At 40.5% G+C, this 24245-nt stretch overlaps 1 protein-coding gene across 1 annotated transcript in view; it reads right to left on the bottom strand.

The window, feature by feature from the left end:
* The window catches only part of LOC139730960 (monocarboxylate transporter 2-like), a 31495-nt gene extending 8289 nt beyond the window's left edge, over positions 1–23206 (bottom strand). Inside the window, exons 1-4 of the mRNA XM_071641841.1 lie at positions 23170–23206; positions 15134–15274; positions 10287–11159; positions 9166–9227 (exon numbers count right to left, since the gene is read on the bottom strand). Coding sequence (XP_071497942.1) covers positions 9166–9227; positions 10287–11159; positions 15134–15274; positions 23170–23206 — 1113 coding nt within the window. The remainder of the gene's footprint in view (positions 1–9165; positions 9228–10286; positions 11160–15133; positions 15275–23169) is intronic.
* Between the last annotated feature and the right edge of the window lie 1039 nt (positions 23207–24245).

The following is a 24245-nucleotide window of genomic DNA, read 5'->3' as shown; positions in this document are numbered from 1 at the left end:
TTGTCTCTATCGGCAATTAGCGAGATAATTCGGTACGTGTGGACGCTCGCCAAATTAGCGGGATACCGATCGCGATCGCCATCCCGCTAATTTGGTACGTGTGGACGCTCGCAAAAAAACTCGGGATGAGCATCGCGATCGTCATCCCGCTAATTTGTACGTGTGAACCCGGCTAATATGATACTGATCAGTTGGGAATACCTCACACGTACAAATTAGCGGGATGACGATCGCGATGCTCATCCCGAGTTTTTTTTGCGAGCGTCTACACGTACCAAATTAGCGGGATAGCGATCGCGATCGGTATCCCGCTAATTTGGCGAGCGTCCACACGTACCGAATTATCCCGCTAATTGCCGATAGAGATAACAGCAAAGCCTGCAAACTGGGTCATACAGCGCCCTTCTCTATCACTGCCTGCGCGCACTTACCTTTGTCCATTGTCTTTTACGCGTCAGTGGTGTGGTTCGCGCGCTGTTGTTGTTGTGCTCCAAAGAGGTGAAGGACCTCTTCGCAGAGGCCTCGCTGTTGTGATATGCGCATTGCATGATGGGATGTAAAAACTCGAGATTGTAATCCCGACCGTTCACACGTACCAGCGCGGGGCCAATTATCCCGCTAATTGGCGAACCAGCGCAAGATTTCTTGGGATTAGCATCGCGATGCTTATCCCGCTAATTTTCGGGTTTTTTCTGTCCACACGTGCAAAAAAACTCGGGATGACGATCGCGATGCAAATCTCGAGATTTGTATCCCGCTAATTGGTGTACGTGTGAACCCGGCTGTTTTGTTTCATACGCAGTTTTAGGGGCTTCCCCTTTTCAGCGCTGGGATGTGACTGCCGAGTCAACTTCAAAGACGAGTAAAAGCCGGGTAATTGTGCAGTTTATGCTTGCTATATTTGATTGAATAGATGATAATAATTATATTGGATGGCCTTGATTCATGAAATACCAGGGAATATTGCACTCGTTAGGTCAATATTGCACTCATCTTCGATTCGATAATTGAAACGATAATTTGCTGTGTTCAGTTTATCATTGCGGTCGTCCTCCGAGAAACCTTTTGACACAGAGGTATAGTGACACCTACACAATATATTTCTTTCCTCTTACCGTATGACACAAAATCTAATTGTTTCTTTCTTACGTCAATACTCCATTATGAACACACCCTGCAAGTTTAGTGAAAAATTTGATCATCAGTTCTGGAGTTATTAGGAGATTAAGCATACTTTTGTCCTTATGCATGATCCCAAGACCTTTGATCTTAAACCTCATGACCCACAACTTAAATGATATCTTTATCACTTCATCATAACACACCTTGCAAGTTTGGTGAAAATCATTCGTTCTTGAGTTATTGGGAAATTAAGCTTATTTCATTCCCTGTATGACCTCTATGACCTTTGACATAATTACCCCCAAATTGAATAGTCACTTGTTTACTTTCATAACGCAAGATAATCGTCTTTAATTTTTCTCACATGGAGAATATCTTTATAAACGGTATATTTTGTTGTGATATTATAGGATCATCTCCCCATTTTTGTTGTTAGGAAAATGCACCATTTTGCCCATGACTAACAGGCTGAACATCGACTGCTCTGTAAAAAAAAAAAAAAAACTACATGTACTAACATTTTGATTTTGAGCAGGAGCAATGGCTCGATGTTTACCAAGAAAAGGACGCCAATATGATCAGGCAAATGAAAACTTTAATCGCAACATCGTGTATTTTTGTGGTAAAACATTCCTCTATTTGAGCAAAACGAAAACCACGTAAAGAACCTTTTGGTTCATGCGAGCTTAAAAAGGAAGTAAAAAGAAATATTGAAGCATAAACGAAATCCGAGGAAAATATTTGACTCTATTGTTTGGATTAGTTCAAGCTGAAATTATCTGTAGCAATTTGCACATTATATATGCGTTGATCAAGCGGGAACGAACATGTAACAGATCATTTTACAGAAAACAAAAAATGTACAGTAAAAAGAGATGTCATGTGGCTCATGTTATGAAAAGAAATCACGGAAAATGAGAGGCACGAAGGTGAGTAACCAGATGTAGATTCTCGCCTACACAAATCTGAATATTCATAACGTGCTTACATCCCTGTTCGACAATGAAAATAAAAGCCATGCACAAGATATGGAAAGACCTTTGATGACAAGAAACCACGGACAAAGATAATTGCGAGAGGAAGTAAGAATTTTCTTTTAATTCTTATCATTTATTTTTTTAACGATTACCAACGCACAATATTGTCCTATCTGACATAATCAATGTTTTGTGCGATGAGAATCTTTCTGTTATTAGGTTTTGTCCAAAATATAAATACATAACGGGAAAATTTAATCATTCTATACGCGCTGAATTTGTAATGAAATGAGTTCAGAGTGCCATGATGTCTTGTGTGCGTCTAGTACGAAGTCGAAGGTGACCTCATGACTGTAAGAGACTCGGTGGGTGATCATCAGTTGCAGGTGTGTGCTCTCGATCAGACAGTATGAGATCAGAACTCCTCAAAGATGCGAACGTGGTCTCTCCGTGTTTGCAGCGCTCCTGTGCGCCGATCACAGTTGGTGTATCGAATCAGACGAACCGTCCTGACTCGTGATAGCCGAGTTGGTGAGACGGGATCCTACGGTAATGAAAGTCTCTCCTTTATTCACGCACTTCAATCGGGATTCCCGTGATTTAATGGTGTTGAGTCCGCGTGATGTGATTGCCGTGAGTCTGACTGAAATGTCATTAAATCAAAAAGATCCCAAACACTAACTGGAGAAATCTAGTTGCACTACGAAATAGAAAAAAGGTGTTGGATTTTGGCACAAAACTCATTGCATAGTGTATTAATATAACAGGTAAATTCTACTACGAGAAAATGCAGTATGTCGGTCCACTGTTACAAAACGTTATAGAGTCCTGTATCATTATATGCCTGAATAATTTGAGTAATCACTGAATATACATTGAGGACATCGATGAAAAATTGAAGTTGTTTCATTTACATTCAGCAAAACATCGGGTAAGTCACGGTACAGGAGATAATCTATCACTTTAACACGTGAGTTATACCATACCATCCCCAAAGGAGGATGGTATGGTATTGAAGTTGCAGGATCGTATTGAAGCATTGAAGTTGCAGGATCTTACAAGAAAGTGACTGCGATGATATCATAAACTCTTCAAAATCAAATGAGTTTTCATATCTTTCCTTTTCTCCATGAAGAACAACCTTTGAATAAGCAGAAAGGCAAATTAATGCTTCCACAGGCCGAGATAATTCCACATGAAAATAGATCAAAACTACTGGTAGTATCGCTGTAGATACACTGCATTTTCCACGCTCTCAGGTGAAACTAATCTTCAACGCAAAGGCCCAACACAAATTTGGGTACTTTCAAAATGTAAATGTATTTTGTAATTTTTTTTATTTTTGTTTTGTCTCCTCTTCGTTTCTCAATGTCCAACGAACACAATAAAATCGATATAGCGTTGGAATAATAATGATAAAAAAGATTAGGACCTACCGTAAGAAGCATCGACACGGCAACAGATCTATCGACAAGGTAGCGGTATTATATTACATACATTGACTGAGACGTCGACAAAAAGGCACATTGTGCGTTATGTACTTGAAAAAAAAAATGCATTATAAATTTTTAAAAGCACAAAATGCAAGCATTATAATATAGACAAACAAAACCAAAAACGAAATGAAAATGTTTTGGTGCGACCGATATTATGTATAACGTCTTTAATGATCTCAGCACGTTGGCTTGGTCGGTTCACTTGACCCATAAAATCTCTACTGTTCAGTAACCAGTTCAGTAACCGCAGTGCTACTTACAATCAGTAATTTCATCGTTGCTGGTAAACTGTATAGAGAGAGACGAAGACCCCCCCCCCCCCTCCAATAATATGAATATCCGCCACACTCCCGTTGACTGCAGGATTCAGAAAAGTCAGAAACAGCTATATAATAAAAATTCACCACGCAGTGCATGTCAAGGCGCATCACACACACACACACACACACACACACACACACACACACACACAATCTTATACACATCTTACACACGATGGCACACAAACAGTGTACTTACATGCAACATAATATTGACAATTTATAACAAGTGTAAAGAGTAAATTCATCTCTATGCACCCCTTTACAATATAACATACAGAGTTCGAATCCTGTGATAATGTGCTGACACAGCTGTGGACATAATTATCATAGCGTATACACAAGAAGCGTACCGTACTAATGAGCACCTAGTAAATGCCGCAGTACATTGATGACAGGGCCATCCGGAATGACAGAGTTAACACTGAAGACACTACCCCATGAATTAGATGATACCACTGACATATGGAGACGTGACCCCGTTTACAGTGCGGGGCTGGGCCGAGCCGCGGCCGAGCCCAGCCTCAATTGCGAGGCCAGGCTCCGCAATTTTGTCCGTTTACACTGCCGGGCTCGGCCGTATGGCAAGCCGTTTTTACATTTAAAGTTAATTTCTGATATCACAAATTCCATTTTGTGATATCAAAAAATGAAATTTTTGATATCAAGAATTCAATTTGTGATATCAAGAATTAAATTTGTGATATCACAAATTCCCGTAAGTGTAGCACATGAACTTAATTTGTGATATCAAGATATCGAATTTGTGATATCACAAAATCCATTTTTGATATCACAAATTCAATTTGTGATATCAGAAATTCGAATTTGTGATATCTAAAATTCAATTTGAGATATCACTAAATGAATTTGTGATATCAGAAATTCGAATTTTTGATATCAAAAATAGGTTTCACGTGAAAAACCAATGGTAATTCGTGATATCACAAAATTATTTTTTGATATCACAATTTCGAATTTGTGATATCACGAAATAAATTTGTGATATCACTAATTTCAATTTGTGATATCAAGAATTCTTATTTGTGATATCACAAATGCGAATTTCTGATATCACAAATTCCATTTTGTGATATCACGAATTGAATTATTGATATCACAAAATCGAATTTGTGACATCAGTAATTCACAGGGAATTCGAGCGTTAGTTTTGCGCTGAAATTCAACTGTGAATTCGAGCGTTAGTTGAGAGCAGAAATACACGGGGAATTCGAGCATCAGTTCAGTGCAGTAAATCCCTGTGAATTCGAGCGTTAGTTGAGCGCAGAAATACAAAGTTAATTCGAGCGTTAGTTTTGCGCTGAAAATCAACTGTGAATTCGAGCGTTAGTTGAGCGCAGAAATACACAGAGAATTCGAGCATCAGTTCAGTGCAGTAAATCCCTGTGAATTCGAGCGTTAGTTGAGCGCAGAAATACGAAGTGAATTCGAGCGTTAGTTTTGCGCTGAAATTCAACTGTGAATTCGAGCGTTAGTTGAGCGCAGAAATACACAGGGATTTCGAGCGTTAGTTCAGTGCAGAAAATCGCTGTGAATTCGAGCATTAGTTTAGCGCAGAAATACAAAGTGAATTCGAGCGTTAGTTGAGCGCTGAAATACACAGGGAGTTCGAGCGTCAGTTTAGTGCAGAAAATCGCTGTGAATTCGAGCATTAGTTTAGCGCAGAAATAGAAAGGGAATTCGAGCGTTAGTTTTGCCCTTGAATTCAACTGTGAATTCGAGCGGTTTTGTTCGTTGTTTTTTTTTTAGCGCAGAAATACACAGGGAATTGGAATATTACTTTTGAGCTGATATTCAGATGGAAGGTATACTACTGCTAACTTTTTTTAGAACAATGTTCAAAATACCAATAACTATATATGAGAGATTTACACATCCATCATTCCCTAAATGATCGTCAAGGTATATTCGATGAATTATTGATACAAATCAATTGTTTTGCAACATGTTATCATGAATTCAATGATACTATGTTCACTTAGGGCTTACATTTAATTCATCGTTTTGGTCCTCAAATTGTCATCTATTACTACATTATTGTTAATTATGATACATTTTTCATGTGGTAATCCCCTTTACAGTAGACTCTTCCACCAAATCGATGATAATTATGTGTGGTTGTATGTGTATGTGTGTTATAAAAGCATATACCATGTGTTTGTATTGCGGAGGACCGACCGAGGGCAATCAACCCTCTGGTCTGTGTATGTCAGCAGCGGAGAATAAGAGAGAGAGAGACTGTGAGTCATGCGGGGTGCGAGAGGGAGTCGTAAACTTGCCAATTTAATGTCCACCACTGGTGTCGGCTGGCGGTCACATAAAGCAACGTGTTTCTCCTAAAGACATTTTCTCACTCCTCAAAATCAGTCCTCCAGAACAAAGGGGTGTATCCATTAAAACCAATTGTGTTGGGTGTACAGTTTGCCTGCCCCAGTATGTTTATGATTTTGTAAAATAATTTAAAGTGTAATTATATAGGCAAGTTATTTCAAGAACCAAAACCGGGGAGAACAAAACTGGAACGCACAAGCCCAAAAGTCTTCAGACCAGATCAAGAAGAGTGAAGATATCCAGATCTTATGAGGAGTTTATGCAGCAGTATGCATGGCAAACAAACAGTTAGAATTTGTAGTAAGAAAAAAGCAGTGGTACGAAGGACTTCAATTTTGTTAATCTGCGCAATGAGAAACTTCTCTTATTAACTCGGAGGAGTAACAGGGGGAGGTCGGGAGAGAGTATCTTTCACATGACAGAGTATTAAGAGAAACGCAAACAAAAGTTGTAAGTCAACCAGTCTCTGCCAAATCAGTGGCGAGAAATGGAGGAAAAAAAGAATATAATAATGACTTTGAAGTAATTGACAACATATAAATAATGGCATTTTAGATATGTTGCTAAACGATTTATTTTCATCGATTCTTTTAAAACCAATTCCTAATCACTTTAAATGAAGACGAGTTGCCAAAACTCTTCATTTAGGTTTTTTTTTGTAACTATCGTTATACACTATGTAAAGATAACACCTGAAATTCCATAGGAATATCTGCGCTAAACTAATGCTCGAATTCACAGCGTATTTCTGCGCTCAACTAACGCTCGAATTCACAGTTGGATTTCAGCGCAAAACTAATGCTCGAATTCCCTGTGTATTTCTGCGCTCAACTAACGCTCGAATTCATTGTTGAATTTCAGCGCAAAACTAATGCTCGAATTCCCTGTGTATCTCTGCGCTCAACTAACGCTCGAATTCACAGTTGGATTTCAGCGCAAAACTAATGCTCGAATTCCCTGTGTATTTCTGCGCTCAACTAACGCTCGAATTCACAGTTGAATTTCAGCGCAAAACTAATGCTCGAATTCCCTGTGTATTTCTGCGCTGAACTAACGCTCGAATTCACAACTGAATTTCAGCGCAAAACTAATGCTCGAATTCCCTGTGTATTTCTGCGCTCAACTAACGCTCGAATTGACAGTTGAATTTCAGCGCAAAACTAATGCTCGAATTCATTGTGTATCTCTGCTCTCAACTAACGCTCGAATTCACAGCTGCATTTCAGCGCAAAACGAATGCTCGAATTCCGTATGTATTTCTGCGCTCAACTAACGCTCAAATTCCCGTTGGTTTTCTGCACTGAACTAAAGCTCGAATTCCCTGTGTATTTCTGCGCTCAACAAACGCTAGAATTTACGGTTGAATTTCAGCGCAAAACTAATGCTCGAAATCAAATTATTTCTTTGCGAAAGATATGTGCTGAAATTCCATGTAAATTAATGATATCACAAATTGGAATTAGTGATATCACAAAATGTATTTCTTGATATCAAGAATGTGAATTCGTGATATCTCGAATTGAATTCGTGATATCACGAATTGAATTTGTGATATCACTAATTCGATTTCGTGATATCAAAAATTGGTTTTACGTGATAAACCAATGGGTATTTGTGATATCAAAAATTGAATTTGTGATATCAGAAATTCGAATTTTTGATATCACGAAAGGGAATTCGTGATATCAGAAAATCTTTTTAAAAAGTAATATGGCTTGCCATACGGCCGCGCTTTTAATTCAAACCTTTCAATATTTTGTCGTAGTGGCGCTCTGCTTGTACAAATGCAATTTGGTATAGTCTGGTTTTCAGACAATTTGCCAACTGGATTCCGTGGCGACGAAGTCGCCGTTCGGGCAAAGGCCTTTGCCGAAGGAAAAATCCTTTGCAGGACAAAACCACCTTAAACTATACTAATTTCGACGTTGATGGGGTTAATATCCTGAATAGCGAAATAGTACGGCAGAGGGTTTGGAAGCCAGACTAAAATTGGCCGCGCATTAAATTGGACCAGTTCGCGTTTACACTGAGAAAAGGCCGGGCTTACCTAGCATGAATCTCAACCGTAGTCGCCCGGAGGTGCGCACGCATATTTTTTTTTTTTACCCGCAACCGTGTTTAGGCTCTGTCACACCTTTCCGGGCAAGCTACTCGGGCTTGTTACGTGTAGGGATTTTCTAGCATACCAGACATTCCTGAGGGCGGAAAAGGATTTGAGCGAGTCAGCGCATGTGTCTTACTTGCTGGACGCGTTCTACTTAAATTACACTTGCGAGTATACTGTGTGACCTTTGTACCAGTCGCGTGGGGGCTGACAACTCAGTGAAGGAATTCCTCTAATGGAATGGCTGAAATCCCACAGAATTTCATTATCTTGGCTGCATACGGGACTGCGAAGTACCTGCGTGGGAGTTGCCTGGGAAGTGCTGCCGATAAGGGCCTCCTACTGGCGTTCTGCGTGGACCTCTACGGGCATTCCCGCGACTCAAAAGTTTTGGTCATGCTCAAAACTTGGCTGCGGTTAAATCGGACTTGCGTGAGCACCTCCGGGCAACTATACGCGCTAGATACTGTCAGGTGCGGACCAACTACGGAGAGCTCCGGGGAGTAAATTTGTTTCCCCGCAAGTCAAGCCGCAAAACTTCCTCAGTACGGTATGACAAGGCATAAATGAAAATTGCAAACATTCTTGATCGCCCGCTGAAAATCTTCTACCTGCTGGAAACTACCTCCTCGCCACAAGCCCGCGTAGCTTGCCCGGAACGGTGTGACACGGCCTTAAAATAATATTTCTTAGCTGCGCTATTGCATTTTTGGGACGATGTGATTATAAATTTTGTATTTAGTAGAGAATCTGGTGAGGAGGGAATAGGTTAAGTAGCAGAAGAACATCAACACCTCTGCTATGCCAAACACGACGAAGGCCAGACGATAGTCAGACGTAACATCGAAGAGGAGACCTGAGATGAAACGGAAAGAGTAATATAAACAGAGTGCTGAGTTTCCATCTGGCCAGACGAGTGAGGAAAGAATCATACTGACTGACATGCTCTTGTTCCGAACTCGAATGCAATTATTACGTCTGCATGAGTAACGCATGATGCTAAGGGCTGTGGAATTTAGATTAAAGAGGAATCTCATTCTAGTTATAAGTTAGTCTGATAAGAACGAGTAAAATCCTACGAGTACAACGGCGAAAATTTGATCCAAATTGCATAATCGGCGAAGTAATGATTTTATGAAGTTTCGCTAATTTCTGCAGAACAGTTCATGCAGTTGATATGAATATGCAAATGAGTGAGCTGATGATGTCATCACCTCACTATTTTGCATTGATCGTACACACACACGTACACACACACGTACACACAATAAAGAAATGGTGAAAATCCAATGTATCTGTTATTCAATTGTAAAAGTGATATTCCTGGTCGAGTAACTTCAGAATAATGATCAGTTAGATATATCAGGATTTGAAACTGGGGCGTAATTGAGCGTGAATGAATCGTACATACAGTATATGGCAAGCTATGAGGGGATGACATCATCCCTGTGCATTTCATTTTGACTGTTCGTGAAATGTTTCCTGAAGAAATTAGCGAAACTTCAAAATGTCATAAATACTTTATTTTTCATCCGGTTTTGATCAAGTATTCATTTTTGTGCCGAGAAACTATTACTCTTTTTTTCAGACTAACTTTCAATTGCACCGGAATTCGCCTTTAAATTTGTTGTGAGTGCGTTTGGAAGCCATTGCTCTCATGCTTTCAAATCACAGGCGAATTGCTTAGTTTCCTACAAATTATTCTTTTTTTCTGTAAGCTTGGTTTCAAAGAATAAAGGCCTCGTATCTAGTTACTAAATTTTGTCAAATAACTCAATTTGTCGAATGTCTATATAGCGAAACGTGTACTCTAAAATAAAGGTATACCCGACTGTGAGAGGACCAATCTCTGTAAACGTATACAGATACTATCCACATCAACACTGTGTCAGAAGCAGAATGAGTAACTATTCACCTGTGATAAAGCTTCGTGCAAGGGACCCGGCTCCATATGCGACAAATGAGAGGCCAAGTCCCATGTTGAAGTCTTCTGGAGGAACAGCATACTTGACACCGACGACGATTAAGGCACACTGGCTGTAGAGGATGAAACCGATGATGAAAGCATGGACGGCCTGAAAGGGGAAACTGCTGTCAATGTAATCAAGGAAGAACACCACGGCGCAAATAACACTAGAGACAGCACCGGCATCGACCCCGATGTACGGCTTGAAGAAAAGCATCAATGAGGAAATGGCAAGTCCGAAACACCCACCAATTCCGCCGATCATCGCTAGATACGATCCGTTGGACTGAGACATTCCTAAGTACTCTGCATGAGGAACGAGAAATAGCGTCCATCCAACCCATACAGCCAGCAGGAAGAAGTTTGCTATGATAAACAGCGAGAAGAGCGGTGATCGATACAAGACTGACAAGTTTGTTGCTTGGCAGAGGTAGGTACTAGCTAAGAAGTTGCGCCGTCGATATTTCTTGGGTGGTACACCGTTACATCCGATGTCCTCTGCAGGATAGTTTTTAACTTCTCCGTGGTTGGATTCCGAAGTGGGCAATTGCTTGAAATCGGCACGTTTCTCAGGAGCTGAAGATTTTGTCAGGGGCCTGAGCGTCGCGGCGCAGGCAAAGGTGTTCATGAAGAGGGAAGCCAGGATAAAGATGGTGCCACACAGTCCGTAGTATTCGAACAACTTCTCGGACACGACTGGTAGCAAGAAAGCACCGACTGGTGAACCCATGATTGCAAGTGTGTTGATCATTCCGAACCTGATCGAGAAGTGTTCGTTGATGCCGAGTGTTGTACAAATCACAAGTACGTTGTTTCCTACACCTGAGAAGCGAGAAATGAAGGCAGGGATCATTAGCACAAATCATTTTTTTTTTTATGATACAGTGCAGATTTCTTGCACAAGCTCCATTACACAACATATAGAGGAAAGTCTTTGGTAAAAAATGATTAGGCCTATGTCAAAGATACCAGGGCGTTTAATCGCCGCTGTCATGATCTTCATACAGTGGCGTTTCTAGGGGGGGGGGGGGGGGGGGCAAGGAGGGAACGTGCCCCGGGCGCCACTCCTTGGGGGCGCCAAAAACGAAAAAAAAAAAGGTTTTCAATTTACTTCATTAGCAATTCAATATACTACCTCCAAATCATGCATAAGTCATCACAGACATTTTCTCATTAAAAACAACAAGAACAACAACAAATCAGTATACACAATGTTTATAGCTGAATACACATTTTTGGACACAAGGGGGCGACACATGTAATTATGAGAAATCTAAAGTACAAGTTTCATGTTTGACGACTTAGGGTGCTTAATTATTCCACTTTTTTTCTGCAATTCTGCCAAATTTAAGGTACGTAATGTTGCCTTGCGGCGATCACAAAAAAAGGTCTATATAAGGGCGCAGTTTTAGCAGTGGCGTATCGAGGAAAAACGTGATTCACAACCAAATACATGTACTGAAGAAAACTCCAGCGTTTCTTTTGCAATAATACAAGAATTTTGACTCTCTACAACTTGTATATGCCTCTCTTCAACTTATATATGCCTTTTATCAATTAGCCACCATATCATTATTGAGAATTATACGATATAATTATTTGCCAACCTAAGTGAAAAATAAAAGGAGCTCACTCGCTGCGCTCGCTTGAACTAACTCTTATGCTTTGTGATTTTTTTTCCCCAGTTTGTCAGTATACAGTTGGCAGCAGAATTATTCAACCCCCTTGCATTATGGACACTCTGGCAAATTGTTTGTTTGTTCATTTTCCATCTGAGAAAATGGCTGGATCGCCCATATTCAGCTACGTTAAGCTGGTCTTCTATGGGGTCCATTTGGATTTGAGGTGGGACCACTTCACCGGGTTAAACACCCTGCTCTTTACGATGAATGAATGAAGCGGGATCTTTTACGTGCATGAGTTGTTACTCTCTCATACACGGGACCTCCATTTTATGTCCTATCCGAGGGACTTGAATAACATTTTACTAAATCATACAAGTGGTGAACAGATAGTTTATTACAAATGCTTACCCGATCAATAGTCTTTGATTTGCATATAGGCCTAGTTAAAACTTTGATCATTCATGCATGAAGAGATACGGTCCAGTGAGCACATTATGGTCATTTCAGACCTTTCTGTGATCACTAAATCATGACTCGTTATGGTCTGATGATCACGATTAATTTGTTTTGTTTTTATGGAATTTTAAATAATATCTTGCCATTCTATGCACAACTCTTAGCATTTCAATGGGTTATATTCATTTTGACATGACTTAAACTTTGAATTATTGTATCCCCCGAACAGAGTTCGGAGGATACTATGGATTTGGCCTCGTCGCGCCGCGTCCGCCGCCGCCGCCGCCGGCGCAGAGATGTCCTTGTGAGCGCTCTACCAGCTGCGTTTCTTCTCCGATCATCTTCAAATTTGGCATGAAGGTGTATGGTTAGACGAAGACGCCTATTGTTTTTGGTGATGGCGCCCTCGCTTGTTCCGTCTTTATACATGAAAAGGTAAATTCAATAGGGTCTACTTGTGAGCGCTCTACTGGCTGCGTTTCTTCTCCGATCATCTTCACATTTGGTATGAAGGTGTATTATGGTTAGACGAAGACGCCTATTGTTTTTGGTGATGGCGCCCTAGCTTGTTCCGTCTTTATTCATGAAAAGGTAAATTCAATAGGGTCTGCTTTTGAGCACTCTACTGGCTGCAGTTTTTCTTCGATCATCTTCAAATTTGGCATGAAGGCGTATTATGGTAAGACGAAGATGCCTATTGTTTTTGGTGATGGCGCCCTCGCTTGTTCCGTCTTTATACATGAAAAGGTAACTTTTAAAGGGTCTGCTTGTGTGTGTGACGCTGGCCTTGTTTCTTGACCAATTTTTTTTTTCAAATATGGTATGTAAATATGATAGTCAAATCTATACATCTATACCTATTGATAATGCTGCCCTCACTGTTCCACCTTTTACAGGGTCAAAGGTCATTTTGATCATGTCAAAATTAAAAGTGCTTATTAAATGCAATAACTTGATTGTTACTTACCCAACAGATTTATTCAGACTTGCTATAGGGAGGAGTATGGGTGATCATTCTACATGAAGGACACAACAGTTTGTGGTGACGGCGCCCTCAGTGTTCCGACTTTGGATGCCAATGCTCATTTCTTGTGTGTGCTCTATCAGCCACATTTCTTATAAGATTTTCTTAAAATTTGGCAAAAAAGGTGCATTATAGTGAAATGAAGATGCCCATATTGTTTTTGGTGGTGGCACCCTTGCTTGTTCCGTCTTTATACATGAAAAGGTAAATTTTACAGGGTCTGCTTGTTTGTGCGACCCTGCCTTGTTTCTTGACCGATATTTTTCAAACTTGGTATGTAAATGTATCATAGTCAAATCTATACACCTACACCTATTTGGATTTTATTGTATCCTGCAACAGTTGCCATATCATACAAAATTCTGGCCTAAAAAGTAATCCAGTTGGAGTATGGGAGACGGGTTCGGGTGATACATGTGTTCGATTGCGAGTGCTTCTAGTTAATATCATGGCTAAACCTCTGTACAAACTCTATAGTGGCAACTTTCACTAGAAATTAGTTCATTTAAATATTTTTGTACAATGAAAAATACCAATTGAAATATTAAGAATCCTAGATCAAATTCAGTCATATTGTGTCACCTGTCAAAACATTGAGTGAACAAACCATGTTCAACGAAGCATGTCACGTTACGCTTCATTGATCACCGAAAGGACTGAAAATGACCATGAATGTGCTCACTGGACCATATCTCTTTATGCATGAATGATCAAAGTTTGTAACTATATGCAAATCAAAGGCTACTGATCTGTTATTTACTTGTAACAAACTATGTGATCACCACTTGTATGATTTAGTAATAATCTGCAGTTATAATGTAATTCATTATGCCAGAGTGTCCAAAATGCAAGAGAAGGGTTGAATAATTTTGCTGCCAACTGTATATCACCATTCATAAATCCAGCAGGACCAGCCATTATATCATAATGTTAATAATCACTTGAATTATCAATCATATGTTGAAGAAAATCCCGTACTTCCCATACACGAACATCTTCAGAAAGTGCTCACACTGATTGGTAAGTTTTAGCAAGCTTTTGGATTCAATACGTATTGTCGCATGATCTGTTATTTTATATACAGGGCAAGCCACCATATAACAGTGTGCCAGCATTGTATGATTTACAAGTACAACGAACTACGAGATGAGATAAGTGCAATGTTTCCTACACAGAAATATACAAATTTCGGCTCACTCGCTCGTACTAATTTAGAATATTTTTTCAAGTCCTCAGTTTGATGGTATAAATCGTTATCTATAAGGCCATCACTATATCCTGATTAGAATTGTAAGATTTGATAACCAAAAATGACAAGAATTCCATGTTTTCTAAGCTGAAACACAAAAATTTTCTGGTCGCTCGCTGCGCTCGCTCGCCAAAATTTATCAAAATTTATTACATTTAAATCACCCTCAAAAGACACCTTGAAAATGCATATCATGTGGACTTTTTAAAAGACCCAACCGGGATGGGGTTGGGGTTGAACACTTTTTCAGAAATTAGGGCCGCAATTTTCGCGCTTGCCCCGGGCGCCGTTTTCCCTAGATACGCCACTGTCTTCATATTGGTCAAGCCCTGCGGGGGCTCTTTGAGATTTATGTGCTCAGTTCAGTTAAGTTTGGGTAAAGACCGGGCAACCAAGCAGACCCTACAAAACAACCTTTTCAGAACCTAAAGTATATACTCACCTAGGAAGGCCATGGAGAAACCTAGAGCCATCTCACTCTTTGAAAAAGATGCCGAGACCAGTCCGACGCTGCAGGAGATGGCACCAAGGAACGCCGCCTTTCGAGGGGAAGTCCGCTTGACGAGGTATGACGCAAATGGCGCTGAGGGGAGGTATGAAATAGGGGAGAAAAGCGATTCGAAGTTGTTGTTTTCATCATAAAGAACAAAATAAACAAATGTGTGATATTTTCACGTCTCATAACTCTCATCATCGTCACGACCTACCGACTACAGGTGGTGAGTGCTGTATTAAACATTATTTTATGTTAATATTCTTTTTTTTTTTCATCGATAATACCTACAATTTTTTTTCATTATTATAATGTAATACATATTATAATAGGGACTTTTTGTAAAAACAGAGTACAAAAGTCGCGTTTATAGAGCATTTAAAAGCAATTTTCTGGGGAATTAACATATTGAAAAAATCAGTTGGAAGGACTATGATCATAACATACGGGGGTACATTATGTGACGGTGTGAGCTCTTCGGCGAGGGAGCGAAGCGACCGAGCCGGGGAGGGTGTGAGAGTGGGATCCCCCCTCCCACGGTAGGGACTTTTTGTAAAAACAGAGTATAAAAGTCGCGTTTATAGAGCATTTAAAAGCAAATTTCTAGGGAATTAAACAGAGGGAAAAAAGTCAGTACGAAGGACAATGATTATAACATACGGGCGTACATTATGTGACGGTGTGAGATCCTCAGCGAGGGAGCGAAGCGACCCAGCGGGGGAGGGTGTGGGGGAACTTTTTGTAAAAACAGAGTATAAAAGTCGCCCTTACAGAGCATTTTGAATTAAATTTCTAGGGAATTGAATAGTAAAAGAAATCACTGCGAAGGATTATGATCATAACTTACGAAAACTATTCATTTTACTATAAGTATATACGGGCAGAGCGAGCGAGCCACTTTCACTTTGCCATTTGTCGAAATTGTTCGAGCAATAAAAAATATTGTTATACTGCTAGAAACAGAGAAGAAAAGGAAAAATATAAGGTTTACTAAAGGTATGTTTCAGCGGGCACACTCGAGGACGCGAGGCTGCCATGCATACACTAAATTTACTCATAAGTTATCATTAGTGTATAGATATAATAATGTATATTGTTAATATACAAATGATGCACAGGATAGAGTGCGTTAGTATACCCGAGAGTGAGTTGCATCTCCACTAACGCCACGAAATAATCCTGTGCATCATTTGTTTTATAAAATGGGTCGAAAACAGCATTTTTCACGTACCTTTGTGGGTCAATACCAGTCAGCTACATGTAGCACTCGTCGATGTTCGTCCCAAACATTTACGCACGTCGCACTCGGAAATCCCGCACATAAGTACTGTACGTGTAAGAGTATACGTACGCCACACTTGTTATGCACACAAGAAAGGCCGGCCGGTGTAGCGGCAGATAGCGTTCCGCGGCGTTTTTTGTTCTAAAACAGTATCCGCCGGCAGATCGTGTCCTAACACTGGCGGATACTGTTCTGAAGTGCAGGTATCGTTAATATCGTTGCTTCTCACTGTGGTTTCTTCTTTTCGCTGCTTCTGTCAATGCGCCCCTGCTTGTTCGCTGCTTCCATTTCGAGTTTCACGTACAATACCTCTATATTTGCTGCTTCCGCCCCTCGCTGCTGCTGTTTCGCTGCCTCCACTTACACTCCAGACTGGTATTCCGTGGTTGATGTGGAGCAGCTAGCTCTGGTCCGCACGTATCTTTTTTTTTTTTTCGTAGCCATGCGAGAAATTATCTTATAAATATTCATTACGCAAGCAGGAAAAGCCTCGATTTTCGTCGAATACGTCTAGTTCTGCGCCGAAATTTTCATATTTCATTACATACATATTTGGTATCCCGAACTAGAAGTTGTTTACAGGATTGACAGCGCGTATAGTAGCGCGCGACGCACTTGTAACAACTGATTGAGTGCGCACTGCTAGTGTAAATATTGTGACGTCAGGCCGAGCATGTTAGTGAGAAATTGATGCACGCACACGTGACTCATTTCAGCGCTTCCAATTGGCTACATTCTTGAACCCATTTTATAATGTATTATAATTTTCGCCCCGTTCGGGGCGAAAATTTCGCATTTTCAGTTATGAAATTGACAACTTTTAGACAAGAAAAATGCCTTTATTATTCATTTTGGTCTTTAAATAATTGATTAATAAAATTATTTTTTACAGGGGACACGGGGGGGGGGGGCAAAACGAGTCCCCCCCCCCCCCGCTTCCGGTGCTCTTGTCCTGAACAATGGGCAAGGTTTGAATGCTCTATCACATATTCATGAGAAATTCCACTATCACAGCTAGTCTTTATTCATCCTGAAATGTAGTGTATGCAAGCATATGAAATAAAATGTGCTTGTCTTTTCATGTGCATGCATTTCACCCTTTACCATGAATTCAGACTAGCAGTGCCCAGGGCAATCCATCATGAATCATTAATAAAGCATTCATGTGTCTTGGAGTAAGAATCCAGAAGCCTCGTCAGCAGAGCTCTGAAAAGGTGGTATTCAAGGTATTCATGTCTCTTGTTCAGAGTCATTGTAAGCCCACGCTCACATACACATCATTGATGTCATGTTGATAAACGCGTGTGTAAAGTTCAATTTTGTACAGAGGTTTCAAATTTGACCAAAATCTGGAACCTAACTTAAAATTAATCATGGATTCAGCGAAACTGATTCGTGCTCTCATATTCAATTCACCTTCAACTAAATTGTACACTATTCAGCTATTACTCATATCAATGACAGTGTTATCTAATGTATAGTTTTTGAACTATGAAGGATCAAAAGTGGGAAATGCTTTTTGTAACACCTAGTACAACATACGTAACATCACGTTGTGGTATGTGTGTATCATTTTAAACAGTAATGTATAAAATACAGTGCGACATTGAATGTACTGTAGATGGTAAAGATCAAGAATACCCTTTCGCAAAACTGAATGCTCTAACTTCAGTCACGTGTCCTGTGTTAACTCTGCTGCCCTGCGGCGAATTTTAAGGCCCGTCTTAATAGACTTCCTCCCCGGGTGGCGAATATTTTTTTCGTACATGGAAACGCTATGGGACAGGAATTATTCATAAGTTTAGCTGGAATTTTGAAGTGCGCAAGCGCGTGGACTTCGCTAAAATTCGATAGCTTGGCCAATTTGTACAGGATGAATGGACTCGCATACTGTACATAGTGATCACGTGTGATCACTGCGTGCGTACGTACGTGCTCGATATTCAGTTTGCATTCGATTCCATGGCCGCTGCGTGTCCGTCCGCGCACGGAGCCGCACCGACTTCAAACTGTCCCTTCAGTGCACTGGCAGTGGCAGTATATCAGTAATAGCAAGTGTAGAAGAAGATTATCATTCTTTTTGGTGTATTCTAGTACTGAAATGAAGATTTTGAAATCTGACTGATGGTAATGACAACCAAATGCTAACTAAATGATTAGTGAACTCACCGTAATATTGCCCTAAGCACCATTTTCCAGTGATGATTTCGCTTCAGCTTTCCGTTTGTTCTTACGTATACATACCGGTGGTAGCGAACGCAGTACACAACATATAGTCTAGCTTCTGGACTCTTTTTACTCGTAGCCGTGATTGTACGCGACAAGCCGTATGAGGGCGTGACACCCGAGGATTGCGATACCCGAGAAAAATCGTTGGGCGCGCAGTCTCTCGATTATCGCAATCAGAAAATTTGCGCCCTCTCTTGGTCGCACCAAGGAAAAGGGGACGGAGCCCAGACTACACAACATACTGAGCTGTACTGCAATTGCGTAACATACAGTATTAAAGTATGGGTAGCCATGTGATAAAGGTCACCCTGGTAAGCCGTCTATGGAAAACCGGTAAAGAACAAACTTTGGATGGTCATTTTTGGCTTTGCACCATAGCACTGTCCATGGGCGAATGGAAATCCAGCAGTTTCGAGTACGCATGCATATTTATGGTACATGTACACTGTACATGCATTGTTCTCTTTTCCACAGAGGAGCTCCATTTGGATTGAGGAGAGACCAAGGGCAAGGAGGTACATTATCTTTCTTCTTGCATGCTGGAGCTGAGAACAGCTGGGGCCGTATTCTGAGGGCTTATTAAGTGTCTGATTAGCACTTAATTAGCGAATCGGTATTCTGAGAGCTTAATTAAGTAGGGGTTTATTAACTACCATGACAACAAGCGTTTTGGCGGGAAAGTCTTACGCGCTTGCGCGTATCAATGCGCGTACACCTCTGAGGGGACTTAATCACAGAGTTAATTACAAATCGGTATTCTGAGCCTGTAATTAAGTATGAAAGTTAATGGAAAACTTAATGATACCAAAAGAGTGTCATTAACTACTCCGATATGAATGAATGAATGATTTATTACCAAATTTAAGTTCAAGTTTACAATCACAGATGATTTATACAATCATTGAGGATACAATATTAATAATACAATTAACAGGAATACAAGACATGAAAGTATAGAATCAAACTTATCAACAATATGAATATGAAAGTACAAACATATTTACAAATTTGGTAAAAGGGTCCAACAAATAGAAACGCTAGTGGACGTTGGCCCTTGAATACAGAAGAACATATAAATTCAACAAGAAAATTATTTACATTATAAATAAGTATATTTACACTATGTACAAGATTAACATTTTGAATTTGATAAGTGTACTTATACATTACTTATATTACTAGAATTGAAGTTTTTGCTTTGTGGATTACAAAATAAACAGATCTAATCCAATTATGTGTATTCTTGCAATAAATTCTTTTTGAAGACTTTACAAAAAAATTTACGAGAGAATGTATAACGTAACTCAGTTGAAAGATTGTTCCATATTTTAACACCAGAATATGCTATTGATCGCTTCCCTAATTCTGTTCTGACACTTTTTAGTTTAAAATTGCACATTTCTTTGTTTCTTATTTCGTATGTATGGTCAATATGTGAAAAATAATACGATGCTTTATGAGGTAGGTTATCATGCACTAGATCCTAGATAAATATTCCAATTAGGTATCTATATTCCTTAAATACATCCAATAATTTTAGTTCATACAATAAAGGTGCTGAGTGATGCCTGAAACTTTGGAATGTTATCACTCTCGACATTCTCTTTTCTAGAATTAGAAAAGGATTTAAGAAAGTTTTGTTTGTTCCGCCCCAGACCTCCAATCCGTAGGTTATGTGAGGTAGAATAAAAGCATTGTATAACAGTAGCAGTATTTGTTTAGAGACGAAGTGTCGTATTCTGTACAAAAGTCCTATTTTTTTTTGCTTAAAACAGTGCATACATTATTGATGTGTTTCTTCCAATTTATGTTTTCATCAATACAGATTCCGAGAAAAGATATTGAATCAGCTGACTCTAAAACAGATTCGTTAATTGACAATTGACCAAATATTTCAATTTTTCTACGCCTGCTTTTGAAAATCATATACTTAGATTTATCAATATTAACTGTTAGCTTGTTTGAATTACACCATGCAACCACATCTTTTATACTCTTACTAACATCGGCTAAGTTTATATTGTGCTCATTTGCATTGAAAGTATGAAAAAGATTAGAATCATCGGCAAATAATCTAAAATTGAAATATGAAGTTGAATTGGGCAAATCATTAATATAGATGAGAAAAAGTGTTGGACCCAAAACAGATCCTTGAGGAACACCACACGAGATCAATTTATTTGAAGATATGCAGTCATTATAACATACAAATTGTTTAAAGTGAAAACTAAGTTTCAGTAAGTGCTTGAGAACCCGTCTAACACCATTTCATTTTTTCTTGCAATATATCGAAAGAGTCCACTAAGAAACTTACCTGGCTGACGCGGTTTGCCGGAATGATGAGTCGGTTTGGAGTATTTTGAGAAAAATAATAATAGTAGGAAAACCGACTTTTATTCCAGAAGGCTCCAGACTAACTCGGTCTCGGGAAAAATTCGACCCTACTTCAGACAAATCACACGCAGTTCGTGATCGCCAGATTCTACTGGCCACTGCATAATACCAAATGAGGCCTAACTGAATGGACAGGAAAGTGCGTGCTAACGTAATCCTGTACAAACAAAACAAAAATGACAGCGCGCGGTCCTCAGTTGCTGAGACGCGCGGTCTTTGGAGTTTTTGTTGTTGTTTATCAAGCGCCTTTGATTAGTGAGGTTCACACCTAGGTCCCTTTACCTTAAGGTTTTCTAAACCTCGAGGTTTTGTAAACCACGAGGCACTAAACTCCAAGTTAGCGTAGATGTAGACGCATGTAGTTTAGAAAACCACGACAAAACCTTAAGGCGAAGACACCACGACAACACCACAAGATTTCTTAGGGTGTTGTCGTGGTTTAAGCGCGTAGTTTAAGCGCACTGTGGCAGCGCGCTTAAACTATGACAGATGTGAACGGAGTTTTGTTAACCACGACGCTCAGTTTTTTCCACAATAGTGCGCAACCCTATGTGCAAACTAGGCGCCCTTTATTTTCTATCGTAGTTTTTATCTTTACCTCGAGGTTTTGCTAACTGCATGTAGGTGTGAACGGCATCGAAGTTTTGTCGTGGTTAGGGGAACGCATTTTTGCGCTCGTAGTTAGTATAACTACAAGTTTTTGGATAGGTGTAGACATGGCTATTGTTTTAGAGGTGCTTGATAGGCGCACACTAATTTTGCATGCGCGCAAAAGAGGTTTTTGATGCGCGCGTTGTAACAACTCGGACCATTACTGCGAGTAGCCAGAACACGAAGCGCTAGTTTATACAGGCCGCTCCCATAAGAGGACAACACTGTACAATCAGAGGGACAACCATTACAACTCATCCCGCCGTCAAAGCGAAGCCGAGTTATCCCCGAGTCCGAGTTTAGCCTGACTCCGTTCGGGTAAGTATGGTTGGGTGTTCATAATACCGGCCACCTAACGTTTTTCTATCAATAGAAAAGTGAAAAATCTCACAATTTGCCTGAAATTTTACTCACGTGTGGAGAAATACTCCGGATTCACAAGTGCGCACTGAAAATGCGATCTGAGGTACGCGCTCTAGATGGCGGCTTCGAACGCGTGGGGTCTCATTTTTTCCGCACTCAGTTGCCCTGCTCATTTCAACCGACCACCCTGACAATACGTATAAAGGGCACTTAAATGCGTTTTTTTTTCGACAGGCCGCTGTTTTTTTCTAGCCGTCATTTTTTTCCCAATAATATTTGAATATATTTTGAATCCTTCGATATTACTTTTGAAGGACTGTTTGATGAATTTGAATTGATTTTCATTAGGAAACTTTTCATCGTAATTGAAATAAATTAGATGAGTCGGTTTGTTTTTTCACGTTCATTTCTCGTTTCTGCTTCAACTCGTACGGTCGTAGCGGGCGACAAAATAATTATGTCAATGTGTATGTGTAACGTGTGTGCACGATCGTACAAGCGGCGGTGACAATTTTGCGGTCAAAATCGTCAAATTTATTACGGAAGGATACTCTACATCTAACAACGAGTCAGCAAAGGTAGGCCACTGCCGGCCTAGTTATATGTAGTTACACGATAAATCTTATTCGATTTTGCTAAATTTCGTTAATTTAGAGGGAATACTTATTTGTTTTCGCCTCATTTTACTCGGTAGCGTAGCCCAGTGAAGAATCGAACACCGTTGCGCGTAGACCCATGCGTACATTTTCTTTCTGTACGCGCAATGCCATTATAATGCGCGGTCGGTCGTTATGCACCCGGTCGGTGGATTGCACACCTACCATACTGAGCAATCTCTTTGGTACTGAGACTGAACCTTTTTGGTTAATATTTCGCACTTTCGTCGTTACCCATCGAATATCTTGTTATAACACCGTTATCCTGCACATTTCCTAAGCATACGTTCACATTTGGGAGCGAAATTTGACAACTTTTGCAGGCGTACCAGAACTTTGTTTAGGCTTTAATGCCATATATCACGCATTAGAGAGTTTTTTTCTCGGCCACAACGCGTAACGATGCTTACCGTCTTTGGTAACCGAGAAGCGGTTGAGTCTTGTCATGGTATCCGTAGAATTCAGAGAAAAAAAAGAAATAAAGGCGATCTTCGGGGAATTTTGTCATTTTATGTGAGCTCTTCGCGTGCGTAGATGAAGGGTTGTAATCAAAGACCGCATAGTGTGCGCACGGAGCTCTTGCGTTATATTACAGGGGGTGTGTGGAGGAGCGCGCATTCAGGGCATATTTGCGCGCGTGATCATCATTTTGGCTTCTAACAACGTGTCTGATTCGATGGAATAACAATTAGATGGGAGGAACCTAAGATATTAGGGAGCTTTAGATTTTAGACGCGCGGACGTTCAAAGGAAGAAAAACATGATCTGAGCTTGCGCAGTAGCGCGCGTAAAGTCAATCTATTTTTAGCTTGCGTCGCCTGAGTTGTTTACTACGCGTACTGGGCTATTTTCACGTCCGCACAGTTTGCGACGCAGAGAGCTTCTTCATGCACTGATCATATGGGGGCGCGATTTTATTTTTTATACGTTGCTTCCAAGCGTAATCTAAAGCTACTTTTCCACACGACGCAGGGAGAGGAGAACGTCCAGCGCAAGCGTCTGCTCAAACGTCCGAGCGTCAAAATCTAAAGCTCCCTATTGACCGATTTTGTGACGCGCTATGTGTATTTTTGGCATGGGCAGCGCCATTAACGCGGTGTCTTAGCCGACCCCCCCCCCCCTCCCCTCTTCCCCACCCCCTTCCGCGCACGGAATGAAAAAACTGATGCATGGTCGTTTTAGCCAATAGGCGTCTCGTACTGAGTGCGCGAATGCTTGCTTAGTGCGCGAACCCTTGTTACAAGTGCGTGATAAACATGTTGCCCGGGGGTGGGGGAGAGGAGGGGAGGGGGGGGGGGTCGGCTAAGACACCTCAAAATGAGCTCATGGCTGCGCCCAGTGCCACAAATTGTCTGCTGCCCTCAACGAACCCGAATCGGTCTATAGACCGATTCTGTGACGCGCTATGTGTATTTTTGGCATGGGCAGCGCCATTACTGCGGTGTCTCAGCCGAACCCCCCCCCCACTCCCCCACCCCTCTCCCTA

This window comes from Diadema antillarum, unplaced genomic scaffold (genome assembly GCF_040938485.1).
Source record: "Diadema antillarum isolate AM-2024a unplaced genomic scaffold, OU_Dant_1.0 seq00000345_RagTag, whole genome shotgun sequence".
In the NCBI taxonomy this organism is placed as follows: domain Eukaryota; kingdom Metazoa; phylum Echinodermata; class Echinoidea; order Diadematoida; family Diadematidae; genus Diadema; species Diadema antillarum.
This window is presented reverse-complemented; position numbering and strand designations above follow the sequence as displayed.